Below are 12,944 nucleotides of genomic sequence, written 5' to 3'. Positions count from 1 at the left end.
AAAATTCACTGCAATGATGCCCAGTGATCCTGCTGGCTCAAGAGAATGGAGCTTGCTAATAACCATCAGACTCTGCAGGTTCAACATATTGGATTTTGTAGAATTAACTAATTTTGCATTGAAAGATGCTCTTGTATTAGCTTTATAATTCACGTCTGGTTAAATATCTGATAAAACTCTTCTTTGCCCTAATACACATTTCCTAAATTGTATCAGAAATGTCTCCAAAAATGAATATACTATCATCCCAGTTCATACAAAAGGATTAATTTTTTTCATGTTTTAAAATACCACCATCTATTTCTAAGAAAAAATGTGAAGCAAAAAAACAAATGCATTAAGTATTAAAATACTTTTTTGATCTTTTTTATAGAGAAAAGCAAACACACTGAGAAAACAGAATGGGCATCTAGCATCTCACAGCACAGAACTGCTGCATATGAGAGGTTTAAAGGTAAAAGTTGACACGACTTATTTAGTAAAAGATGCCATTTTTTCTAATAAATTATATTTATTTATAAAAGGTCTAATTTTACGTAACTGAAGTTTTTTACATCAGAATATATAAACAGAAGAGAAAAATCTGATAATTACAAACAGAACATAGAAACCTTGTCCCCTCTATTATTCACCTTTCAGAACAAGTTTTCAGTTCAGTTGTAGAGTTGGGCAAGAGACCAACACCTATGAAAAATGTTTGCAGGCAGGACCAAAAAAATGTTTATAAATAGCACTTTTCGATACCCCAAGAAATAGGATAAAAGGGCATCAAGAAATGGCTTATTTTGAATCTCGGCTTATTAGGCAGCCACTCTTTTATAGTTTTATGACTGAAAACTGGAGTTGGGAAGATAGCCAGTTTCCCTGAAATGCCCCACACCTAGGGCAATTACTATCAAATTAACAGTTGTTAGTCACTAACAATAAGATGGCCTTGAACTAGATCCTGAGTCACAAAAGCAGTTTTTATATGGCAAGTTTAGAAAGCATAAAAAACCTACTGCAATTAAGGAACTTAGGCTAGGTAGACAAGCTAAATAAAATGGGGGGGGAGGGGGAGGAGGAAGGGAGGGGAGTGTTTGGGCAATTGAGGCAAAATCTTAGTTCTTACTATTAAGTCTGCTCCAATGCCATTTAAGTGCCTGTCATGTCACCATTATTCCCCTTTGTCAAAAACAGCCTGAAATGATTTGTTCTCAGCTTAGAATTGAAATAGAAATTTTGCTATTGTGTCCATTAGGGCCTTTAAAGACCAACTGTAATCTAGCTAAATGTTAGCTCCTCAAATAAGTTACATGTAAACTACTATTGTATAATATTAACTTATGAATATAATTGGAAGATAAGTTTCAAATCACAGGATTTCCTTTCCTACTTAAAAACCACATGTAAGTTACATGTTCTAATAAGTTTTTGGACTTTTCCGAAGTAACAGTTAAAGTACAGTTACTAAAACATCTTCAGTGCACTTCAATTATGTATGTGGCTTTAGTTGTGCATTAGTATGGTTTATTGCAATGCTTTTTCAAATCCTGTAATAAATGAGTACCATGGATGCCGGCTGAGTACATCTGTCAACTAACATTTTACATTCATTTAACAGATGCCTATCATATGCCAGGCACTGTTCTAATCCACAGGATAAAGGGTACATCAGTGAATGAAGCACAAATCCCTGTCCACAAGGAACCAGACCACCACTGAAGTCAAAACTATTGAAAACTTAAGAGCAAGGTAAGAGAATAAGGAAAGTAAGAATTAATTAGACCGGTATTACCAGAACCATAGAATGAGATTATAAGCCTATTATTATAAACCTATTAGATTCCATGAAAATTACTCATGACATTGTTTTCCTTTATGTGAAATGAGTGCAGTTTTACCTAGAGAATGTAAAAATTAAATTTTTACTTTGTGTTGAGCTATACATCCCCAGGGGAAAAGTCAGATTTAAGTATAAAGAATTAATGTGCTTTGCCTCATTTTGCTTTTAGAAATGTTTATTTAGTTCTTTACTTTTGTAATTTACATTTAAATTACATAATATACTTAAATATCCTATAATCTTTTTAAAAAGCATTCACCACTCTTCCCTAAGTTCTGATTAGAAACCCTTCTCTCTCTTAAATAGCATAGGCTTTAAAAAAAAAATCTATATAAAAGGGGCCTCCCCTTTCTGGATGCAGAAATAATAGTAGCTGCCTTGTCAGCTCTCAGCTGACCATCAACACTGGAAAAAACAAGAATCATCTAGGCAAACGCTTCTAACACAGGACGCAGGCCCTTTGGTAACTGAATGAAAGCTATGGACCTTCTTTCCAGAAGAATGTATAGATATTTTAGGTTTTAACAGTTTTATTCTACTACTGTGAATTAAGCTTACCTTACTGTAGGCCAGTCCTTTTCATAATTGTATAAAATGAAACCCAATTATCAAAAACCAAAAGATGAATAGTTATGATACTCATTTTCAAATTTATTGGGAGGCCTAGAATGTATTTTTGTTGTTGAAAAACATGAATAATCTAAATGCTAAAGCTACTTTGGGTAATGGTAATGAAATGCCATTGCTATGTTGAAAAAAAGTGGGACTACTGCTTTTATTTGAAAGCAATGAATTATTACCCTTAGGAAAAGGGCATTGAGTTCTTCATACTTGACTAAATTAACTTTTCATATAAATTTAATTTTCCAACATAAGAATTAGACAGGAAGAAAATAAAAACATCAAATATTTGAAGTTCTTATTTTGACTATTAAGTATTCTATTAAATGTATTCATGAATTTAATCCAATAATTAATATTGAGAAAAGAGAAATCTTTGACATTTACCTAAAAGTCTGAGACTTAACTGAAAAGTATAAATTCCCATCATCTGAAAATAAATACGTTTTCCTGTTTGAACACATTTGTTCAAACTCCTCTTTCAGTATTATCTGTTTAATTCTAACACAACCAATATTTCAAGACATTTCAGCTTTTTCCAGACTGAAGATTTAGAAACCTAAATCTTTAATAGGTAAAAAATATTTACACAAAACTCTTAACAAAATCTTCCCATCAGCTTTGCCTTCAGACTGTACAGTATCTTCCCAGCAACTAAATCTCATTTGATGGGATCATCAAAGAGTGGTAGACAAGGGTTATAGTCACTTGCATTACACCTTTTATAACAAGGATGTTGTATTCTAAGTTGTAATTTGTTCAATAGTTTTGTTGAACAACTAAATCTCATTTGATGGGATCATCAAAGAGTGGTAGACAAGGGTTATAGTCACTTGCATTACACCTTTTATAACAAGGATGTTGTATTCTAAGTTGTAATTTGTTCAATAGTTTTGTTTTTAGGTCAAATAATTTTTATGGGTGATATAGGGAAACTTGAATTTGTATTGTTTTGAAGGGATGTGAGGTTGTGATAAGACAGTACCTCTATAAGAAATACAGAAATCTATTTTGAGGACATGCTAAAACACATCAATAACTTTTTAAATATAAAAATCAAAACATTAAAGTTTACTTTAAAAAGTTATAGAAGTAATTAAAATATTTTACAGATTCTAAATTCTCTTATGAAACATCACTAATATTTCTGTCAATATCGTATTTATTTTAAAGATTTTACCACTCACTTCCATGCCAAGTGTTAGATGTGATTGGCAATGTTAACTATCATTACAATGGGACCTCTGAAAATTAAGTCTAGGCAACTCCCTCTTGTCAAAGTTGTTATACGTTTTGATTCTAATGTACAATAGGAGACCCAAGCAAGCAACTTGATTACTTCACATTTTCTAAAGATAGTAATTCTCACTTTCTACAAAGTCATGTCTTATTTCACAGCAGAAAAAGACTTGACAGAAAGTTTAAAAACAATCCCCCCCCCTTTATTTTGAGGCTCTCAATAGTGGACAGTATATTTAATTGAAACAGAACAGGGATGGGAAAGAGTCATCCTGGTCAGTCCTACTTTCAAATTCATTAGGATGGTGAAGGGAAAATAAAACAAACTTTTTGTTCTTCTAAATCCCAACTTGAAATAGGATCACTCAAAGTATCCAAAATAAAAAAATACCTAAGATAATACCAGAGACTATATGCTAAAATTTACTATTAAAACAAAAATCTCCTGCACTGAAGGAATATAGTATAAATTACATTACCAACCTTCAAAAGTTAGCATGTAAAAATATTTCAGCTTCAAACCATTGCCTCTCTATTCTATAGGAAATTCATAGATCAAAAACAAATATAGGGGCCTCAGATGCACTGGTTTATAATCTTAAATATTAAAAAAGGAAAGTAACCTAGCTATGTCAGTAAGAGGAAGAAGCAAAATTTCAGGAGTTTAGTATCTATCTTTAAATGATCATACAATTTTTTTTTTAAAGCAGAGCAGTTTACATAGAAATAAATACTAGTACACGCTAGACGAGAAGGTGTAATAATCAATAAGAATGTAAAAAAATAAATCTTCAAATCAGAAATGTTTTAGAATGTATACCACGAAGTCAATACTTCTCAGTGAGTAGGGAAGGTAAAAGACTTCCTAAATGAAAAAAAAGCAAGAGAAAGATCAAATTTTAAAAAAAGACAACTGTTAAAATGTTTGTCGACACTGATTTTTGTTTTAGACAAGGATATTGCAACTATCATTTAAAGTTCAGTGGCACATTCTTTAGTAGGTCCTTAAGGCAATATATTTAAACTAATTTACAATTTGATTTGATGTTAACTTTTTAAACATCACCTCAAAATAATGCCCTCACAATAGCCTTTTTAAAATGTATTCAGATGTTTCATAAAAAATAATGGTGGCTTTATCACAGCAGTGCTCATTAGCACCGCTATTGTTAAGGGTCTACCAGGTTTCCATTAAGAATACCTATTTCTGGGTTCACCATAAAAGATCAGCTTTAACCAGTTGGGGTAGTGCACAAAAAAGCCATTTTATCAGTTGCTGGTGCTTTTTTTGTACTACTAGATATCAAAAAATTGTTCACTGTATCTTCAAAATCCAACTTCTATAAAGTAAATCAAATCACCTCATCACTTACACTTTAGAACAAAGTAGAGACATTTGCAGTTATCAGTAAATTGCCACCTTTAATCCATCCTGCAGTGCCCTATGAAAGGGACACAAAGACATGACTGTATGAAAATATGATTCTTGATACAGAATCGAAAGTTACTTTCAATTTCCTTTGCTTTTATAAAGTCCACAATAACAATACTTAAATGCACTTTTTTTTTTCCTGTGATATAATTAAAACCCAGTGTTATTTCCATTGAACTTAAAATAGTCCCTGGTCTGAATCAGACTTTAAACCATACTGTAAACATATATTTGGTATAATTTATTGATCATCATCCAGTTGCTCCAAAAGGGTCCTTCTGCGCTTTTCCAATTCCCCTTCACTCAGTTCACTGCCAGAAGTATCCCAATTCCCCTGAAAAGACATTGACTGCAATTACATTTCATGTTAGTACTCAAGTAGTAGTGAATAAAATCTATATGGAGTCTTTCACAGAAACAAACATCACAGGGTTTAAAGATTTAAAGACTGATCAGTGGGTTGCTAACAAAGTATTCCTTGGTTACATCAGAGGAAATTCTTACAAATGAACACGAAACATCTAGTTTCCATTTAATGGGGGCCAGGTGTTCAATTTCCTAGGTACTATATTCTTTACTAATTTTGCACAGGTTCTATGTTGTCCTATAAACTTATATTACAAAAAGGATGGTTTAAGCACACGACTGTGCCCAGGTAAACATTCAAGATTTATGAACAATACAAGACTTAGGCTGAAGGAAAAACTTTTCAAATGCTGCATTATTTGTGGGAAATAAACTTGAAACGTGGAGAGTTCACCTATCCTTCCCTTCAGGGATTTCCTTTAACCTACTGTAAAGAAGAAGCTATTAAGCTGCTAATAGGTATATAGGAAATACTCATTTTTATCAAGGCTGTGTATCAAACTCGCCAATGCAGCATGTAAAAAACCAGCAAGAGACTATCCAGAGGGAGGGCCAGAGCTAATCTATATAGTTTAACATCTCCACTTGTGATTCGTGGAAGGAATGGCAAGGCTAAAGCTTGTGTTACTATGTTCTGTCATTCATACATATGTATGTACACACATAGAGGAACATAAGGACTAATTATGTAATTTGATATTAAAATATTAACTTTGGCATGTAGTCTCCTCCTATCTGTATGCCCTCCCGTCAAAACTCCAACGATTTCTAAAAACTATTGGAATGCTACCTTTTGAAACTGGATTTAGTAACAATGATAAATATGAATGTTTGAGTCTCCTAAATTTTATATTCCCTTCATAGGTAGGAAATGCCCAGTGGCACTTCTGAGAAAGCACTAAGCAGAAGACTATCCTTTCTCAATGACTTGAAAAAAATAACAGCGCTTCATAACTGTTATTTTTTAAGGAATATAAAATTTAAGACACTCAATATGGGGTCATATCCATTAGAAAACTTTTATGTGAAAGGCAGCTGAATTTTCATTTTTTTCCTTTAATGGCAGTAGATGTGAAAAACTCTTCTTTAAACACCATCATAGTTTTAACCACACTACCCATTTTTATATTTTGAAAATACAGGTATGAAAGAATTCTAAGTACTTACAGAATCCTTTCCAGTCTTTTTCTTAGGTGATTTGTGTTTTGATTCTGATCTTTGTCTAGTTCTCTCTTTTTCGCTTTCCCGGTCTTTTTCTTTTTTATCCTTCTCTCGCTCAGCATCTGACTCTGGAGAGTCCTGTATAAATAAAGAGTGTTAGCATTTGATGGCAACATAATTTTATTTTTAAAAATCCATGTGTAGGTAATATTTAAGAATCTACATATAACGGAGTATGTGTTCCCAGAGTGGTGAAATTTAAACTCAAGGAGTCTATAACAGTCCCAGGATTCATTGAGAGAGTGATCTTTCCTAGAGGAGGATGACATTCTCATAGAGTTATATATCACTAAAAGAGCTTCACTAGATTAGGGATGAAGGTACACTCAAGAATGGATAATATGTAAATGTAGACAGATATTACATTTTCCACCCACCCAATAAAATACTGGCTTATTTAGGCATGTATATAGGATGCTCTGATTCTTTCCTCAAAATTGCTGAGGCAAGAATTATTTAAAAGGTAATACCACTGCCTAAATAAGCAGTCTTTCATTAATTGTGCACAAATTCAAGTGAGCAGCATGGAAAAAAAAATCTTGTTTAACAGGTTTATGGTAACACCTAGGCCCTTATATTTTGAAAAAGCTCCTTAGGTATATCTTGATGTATACCTAAAATTAAACTTTTGGTTCTCAACAGCTGTAACACACATAAAACAGGGTGGTAATCTTAATGATGTGTATGTTTTTTTTTCCAAAGCTCACCAAAGGATTTGGATGAAGATCAATAATCAAACATCTTGAGTTTAGGTGTTCACCTAAACTGTACTAGACTATGGAGAAAATGGTTCTACTGCCACTGAGGAGGGCAAAAGCCCAATGTAAAATAAAAGCTTGCTTACAGATTTATGCCTCCTCTTCTTGCTTTTTTTCTTATGTTTTTTTGACTTCTTGTAACTTCTCTCTAAACAGCATGGAAAGGAAAGTCAGAATTTGAGGACATCCAACTGTCAGTGATTTTAATCAAGTTAAAAGATGCTTACCAGACTCAGCACTAGAAGAATGTTCTGAAGCAGAACGAGACTCTGATCGCTGTCTTTTTTTCTTTGAATGGCTGTCATCGTCATCTGAATCTGACCCCTAAACAATACAAATAATTTCATTCATAATGATGCTAATGAATGTTTCAATACACATATGGTGCCATCTAATAAAATTCCTTACCGATCGAGAACGGGAACGTTTCCTGTGATGTTTTTTAGATTTTTTAGAATGTTTCTTGTTCTTTGAATGATGATGCTGACATTCATGCTACAGGGCAAAAGAAAATAAAATGCAAGAATTTATATTTACTTTAGACAATAGATCATAAAGAATTTTAAAAAGTCATACAAATAAGTCCTTATACAAAATGGAATTTTACTCTAAAATGTGTATATTTGAAATTGCAAAGAATTATAACTGCTTAGAATGTTCTCTTGCATTTCTTAACCACCTTAGACCCACTCATTTAGATAACTGAACACAATATTAAAAACTATGAATAAAGTATTTTTTATAGGAATAAGAAGGACGTGGGGTAGCAGGGATAACCGATACACTCCAGAAAGGTATTATTTGCAGAACAGGTACACTGCTTTCGAAAACAATGAAACACATTACATTCAGATATGGTTTATCTGATGACTCAGCACCAAGATAAAGAACTAATTCAGAGTTGTCCCTGAGCTAAGATAAATGGAGTTGATCTCAAAACAAATACACAATCTACTCTTTATTTTCACCCAAGGAGCATTCTCTTCCTTGTCATGCTAAAAGACATTTATCCACAGGCAAGCTAACTCTAACTCACATGGAACTGGAAAAAATGTTTCTATGGATTTTGTTTTATTAAAACAATGATCAAGCAAGTAGGAAAAGGGAAATGCTGTGGTAAAAGCTCCTTAACTCCAACATATATGTATGATTTTGAAAATAAATTCTGCAGTTTATATGTGGAAATGGAAAATCTGGCTCAGAAGTGACTTTCATTGTATTTATTTTTATAACTGAATTAGTTAACTCTTCCTTTTCTACCTCAAGGCCCAGATTACTGGGGTTCAAAAACTTAATGGGTTCAGCCCTTCCCTATGCTACTATTTTCATCTCCACTTACGACCTCACCACTCTACCCGCATGAACAGATCGTGAAATAATCTTGCTGGAGATTCTTGAATAAAGTAAATGTTAAGACACTACCTAGAGTAGAGGTTCTGAAAATTTAATGTCCAATGCTTGAAAATCTTGTTAAATCTTGTTGAAATCATTCTGATGGGGCCTGAAGGGTTTTGCATTTCTAAGGCTCTCAGGTAATACAATGTTGGTAGTCCAAAACATACTTTGAGTAGAAAATCTTGAGGACTAAAGGACTAAGTCTAGAGGCAGCTGGAAAACTACAGTGTACATGTGGGTATATTAACAGAACAAACTTGTCAACATTGATAGTCATCAAGAATAAATACAATGAAATAAGCGACCTGCTATGCCATATGACCATGCAACACTAATAAACAAGTGCCAGCTTTCAGTTTATTGTAAAGTATTGGTTTGTTTATAACTGGTAATATAGCATGTTTGTTTAAAGTACTGCCCTGGAGTCAAATAGCCTGGGTTGGAATCCTTTCCCTGCAAATTAATTTATTTCTCTTTGCCTCATTTTACTTCATAGGGTTGTTGGAAGGATTTAAGTTCATATATGTAATATCTGTCTAATAATTAGAACAGTGCCTGGCCCACAAAGGCACCGAACATTATTTAGTAATTATTGGTCAATTTAGCATATTTACTATATACAAGTGCCTATTTGAAATTTTCATAAAAACACCCTTATTCAGCCATCAGAATAACTTGCAATTTTATTATTACTCTAATATAAACTACTTATTTCCTTATTTTTCAGAAGCTCCCTGAACTTTCAGCACATCTGATATAATCTGAAATATGTGCTTTAAAGCTATTATCTACTTTATAAGATTCTAAGTTTTCTTTTGGGTTTACTAGTCCATGTGGCTGAATTCCCAAAACATTGTAGAAGTATGCAACTAATATGAGCAGTCTCCACAAACAAATCTATATTCTCATGGAAGCTTTGTTTCACTTAAAAGGAGTTTCTATAAATGTTCCCTAACCATCCTAGATAACTACATATGTATAAAAGCAGTATAATTTAAGAAAACATACTTGTTCACTCTGAATTCCTTAATTTTTGTTTATATTTTTATGTATTTTGTATTTCAGCCAGTTAAGAAAATAATAAAATCACCTCGAGCACATGCATAAAATCTTTAAATATTCGTTTTCTTTCAGACTCTAGAGTTATGTCTTCAAATGCTGGCTCTTTTACAAATCTCTCCCGGATCTAAAAAAATTCAGATATGGAACATATTAATAACAAGAAAAGTATACCAATATGACTAAAAAGAAACATAACAGCAAGTGAAAACTATGAAAGTCCAGTTACCTCAAAGCCTATATTATTTCCTTTCCTCTAAAGTCCAAACTATTTTTAACAAGTGTATTTCTAAATGCAGAGTCACAGATCACTTTATACTTTTAATATGTTTAATATAAAAAGAACTTAAGCTTATTTTTGAGGCTATAAAATAAGGAATTAAAAGTATTTCTATCTTCAATTGTAAAGGAAACAGTTCATTAGGAAATAATTTACAAATATACATACATCTTCCCAGACAGCATCCAATTCTATTGGAGGAGTAGCTTGTTTCAACATACTCTTAAAAGCAGATTCTTTTCGTTTCATCTTCCGAGCCTCCTCTTTTTCTCTTTCACGTTCACGGGCTTCTGCCTTTTCTAGTAACTTTCAGAAAATTATATTTAATCAGTTATAATAGTATAATTATAATTTTTTATTGAAATGAATCATTATTCTTAATTTAACTATTCTCCTATCATTTATAAGGGCAAATTTATAACACCAGTTAATTTGAGCAAAGAAAGCTCCACATCAGCCCAACATCTAAATACATTATTTTCCTCTATCTTACCCCAGAAGACTACTACTTATGAAATCGTACTCATATTCCCTTATTCCAGTAACTGACTTTGGCTGAATATATTAAAAACCATGCTATTAAACAATTTCTTTAGAATAGTAAGGATAACTTACACTATTAAAAGCTAACTTAATATTCCCAGCATCTAATGTGGTTGATCTTTTAGTTGAACTGATTATTGCCACAAAGTCTTCAAAAGTCGTATTTACTTCAACTACAAATCCTTTATCCTAAAAAACAGAAACCCTGTTAATACATAAATATAGGAAAAATTTTTAAAATGTACCACAGGTTAACAGTAACAGTAAGTATCCTATTTACCTTTAGAATGTCTTTTATTATCTTCTTCTCATCATGATAACGTGCTTTAAGATCCTCAACATAAAACTTGAAAAGGTCAAGTGCAGTTGATCCTAATGAAAAAACTAAAGAAGTCAAAAGCTAGCTCTAACCAAAGAGCTGCAATTATTATTTTTTTTTTTATAAAACAAAATAAAGCACCCCCATTTCCCAACACAATCATATTTCCCTCTGGCCCATTCCAATTACTATCATTAACTATGAGAAAAGAAAAGAATCTCACCCGGCTGACCAAGCATATTAGTGAATCTAATGTCAGAACTAATCGTTGGATACAATTCCATCCAAGATGACATAGAATGCAGTTGTCCATGTTCATGCAGCTCATCTAAAAATATCTGAGGAAAAAAAATTTTTTTAAACATAAAAAACAAACCCATTGCATTAAAGTCATCTTTAGGACATCACCTCAAAGAAAAGGGCCTTTAAAAAGCTACATTTTCTTTCCAGGCTTCAATTTATTGTTCTGTAAGATGAAATATCATTTCCAGTTTAAAAATATATTAGATATCATCTATCTCAAATGATGATGATGCTAAAGAACATGTATACAGGTTTCCTATAAAATATATTTTTTGTTTTAGGCATAGTGCCTGATACATTTTGGGTGATTTTTTATTTAATTTTGTTAACAAATGTGGGCCTCTTAATAGGAAGACATACCTGATTTCAAAACCTATTCCCTTTCTTTCTTAGTAATATTATTATACCTTAAATCTAAATCTTTATATGCTTTTTCCAATTTCTTTTATCATTTTATACTATTTGCTGATTTTCACAGTAACATATTGGGATTTTAGTACTCAGAAATTCCCTATTTCCCCAAATCCTTAGGGATTTAAACCCTATAAACAAATATCCTTAAAGAACTGTGGCCCAAAATTCTCCTAAAATTCCTATTCCTATTCCTGCACTGCTCAATATGGAAATACTGGTCAAATGTAACTTCTAAGTATATTAAATGTATCTAGTCTGAATTGAGATATGCCAACAGTATATAAAAATGATTCTGAAGTTTTAGTACCAAAAAATACCCATTTAAAAAAATATCAATTGCATGTTAAAATGGTATTTTGGATATACTGGGTGAAATAAAAGAATTTCTAATTTTTCTAAAATTAGAAATTAATAAATTAAAATCACATATACGGCTTATGAATTATTAGATAGCGCTATTCTGAATAACACCAGATACCTATAATTCCACTTCTCTTCAAACAAGAATAACTATGTCCATAGAGTTTTACATTTCCAAAACTCCTGTCTCAAACTTAACATCCTTTTTGTTCCTACCTTTCAACATATGGAATCCTATCTTATTAACCAAACCTTATTGTGTGATCAAGTTCTTTACGTGCTTCCTCTTTTGAGTCCCTAAAATAGCTTAGAAATTGTCTTCGATGATGCTCTCTAGAACCTGAAAAGCTACTTCACTCTATCATACCTGCTTTGCTAGTGTTTCTGTTTTACTTCCAGGCTGCTAAGATCTGATAAAGTCATAGAATTTTGATATTAAAACCATTTCAACAGTGAATCCGTGAGGGAGTGATGCCAGAAGCATGGTGGAGTAAGAGATGTCCCCTAGACTTCTCCCCTTGAAAATAATAAGCTGAACATCTAAAACTCAATGAAAAACACCCAACCTGCACACAAGCACGTCTGAGTGAGGGATCTGTAAGAGACTTTTTATAAAATTTTGTCTGTTTTTGTTATAAAACCTATGTCTAGTGGAGACAACAGAGAAGATCGAATGAAAATATTAAGAAAATTAGAGATCATGCATAATCTCATGACCAGAGATAATCACAATTAACATACTAACATATTTCCTGTCAGTTTATGTATATATCTTCTCTAAAATTGAGATAATGTAAATGATTTTATAT

General features: G+C 32.3%; 1 protein-coding gene across 11 annotated transcripts in view; it reads right to left on the bottom strand.

Annotated features, from left to right (window-relative positions):
• Positions 1-5,087: 5,087 nt before the first annotated feature.
• The window catches only part of PRPF40A (pre-mRNA processing factor 40 homolog A), a 48,994-nt gene continuing 41,137 nt past the window's right edge, over positions 5,088-12,944 (bottom strand). For 4 of the 11 annotated variants that reach the window (XM_016151095.2, XM_016151093.2, XM_016151087.2 and 1 more), the window contains 10 exons: positions 11,282-11,396; positions 11,020-11,123; positions 10,812-10,928; positions 10,365-10,502; positions 9,948-10,043; positions 7,871-7,957; positions 7,690-7,786; positions 7,549-7,610; positions 6,651-6,782; positions 5,088-5,451 (listed from right to left, as the gene is read on the bottom strand). In XM_016151095.2, the coding sequence (XP_016006581.1) occupies positions 5,359-5,451; positions 6,651-6,782; positions 7,549-7,610; positions 7,690-7,786; positions 7,871-7,957; positions 9,948-10,043; positions 10,365-10,502; positions 10,812-10,928; positions 11,020-11,123; positions 11,282-11,396 (1,041 nt within the window). In that variant the 3' untranslated portion in view covers positions 5,088-5,358. The remainder of the gene's footprint in view (positions 5,452-6,650; positions 6,783-7,548; positions 7,611-7,689; positions 7,787-7,870; positions 7,958-9,947; positions 10,044-10,364; positions 10,503-10,811; positions 10,929-11,019; positions 11,124-11,281; positions 11,397-12,944) is intronic. The other 7 variants (XM_016151089.2, XM_036235895.1, XM_016151090.2 and 4 more) reach the window with 3 other exon arrangements.

This window comes from Rousettus aegyptiacus, unplaced genomic scaffold, assembly GCF_014176215.1.
Source record: "Rousettus aegyptiacus isolate mRouAeg1 unplaced genomic scaffold, mRouAeg1.p scaffold_m13_p_2, whole genome shotgun sequence".
Lineage (NCBI taxonomy): Eukaryota > Metazoa > Chordata > Mammalia > Chiroptera > Pteropodidae > Rousettus > Rousettus aegyptiacus.
This window is presented reverse-complemented; position numbering and strand designations above follow the sequence as displayed.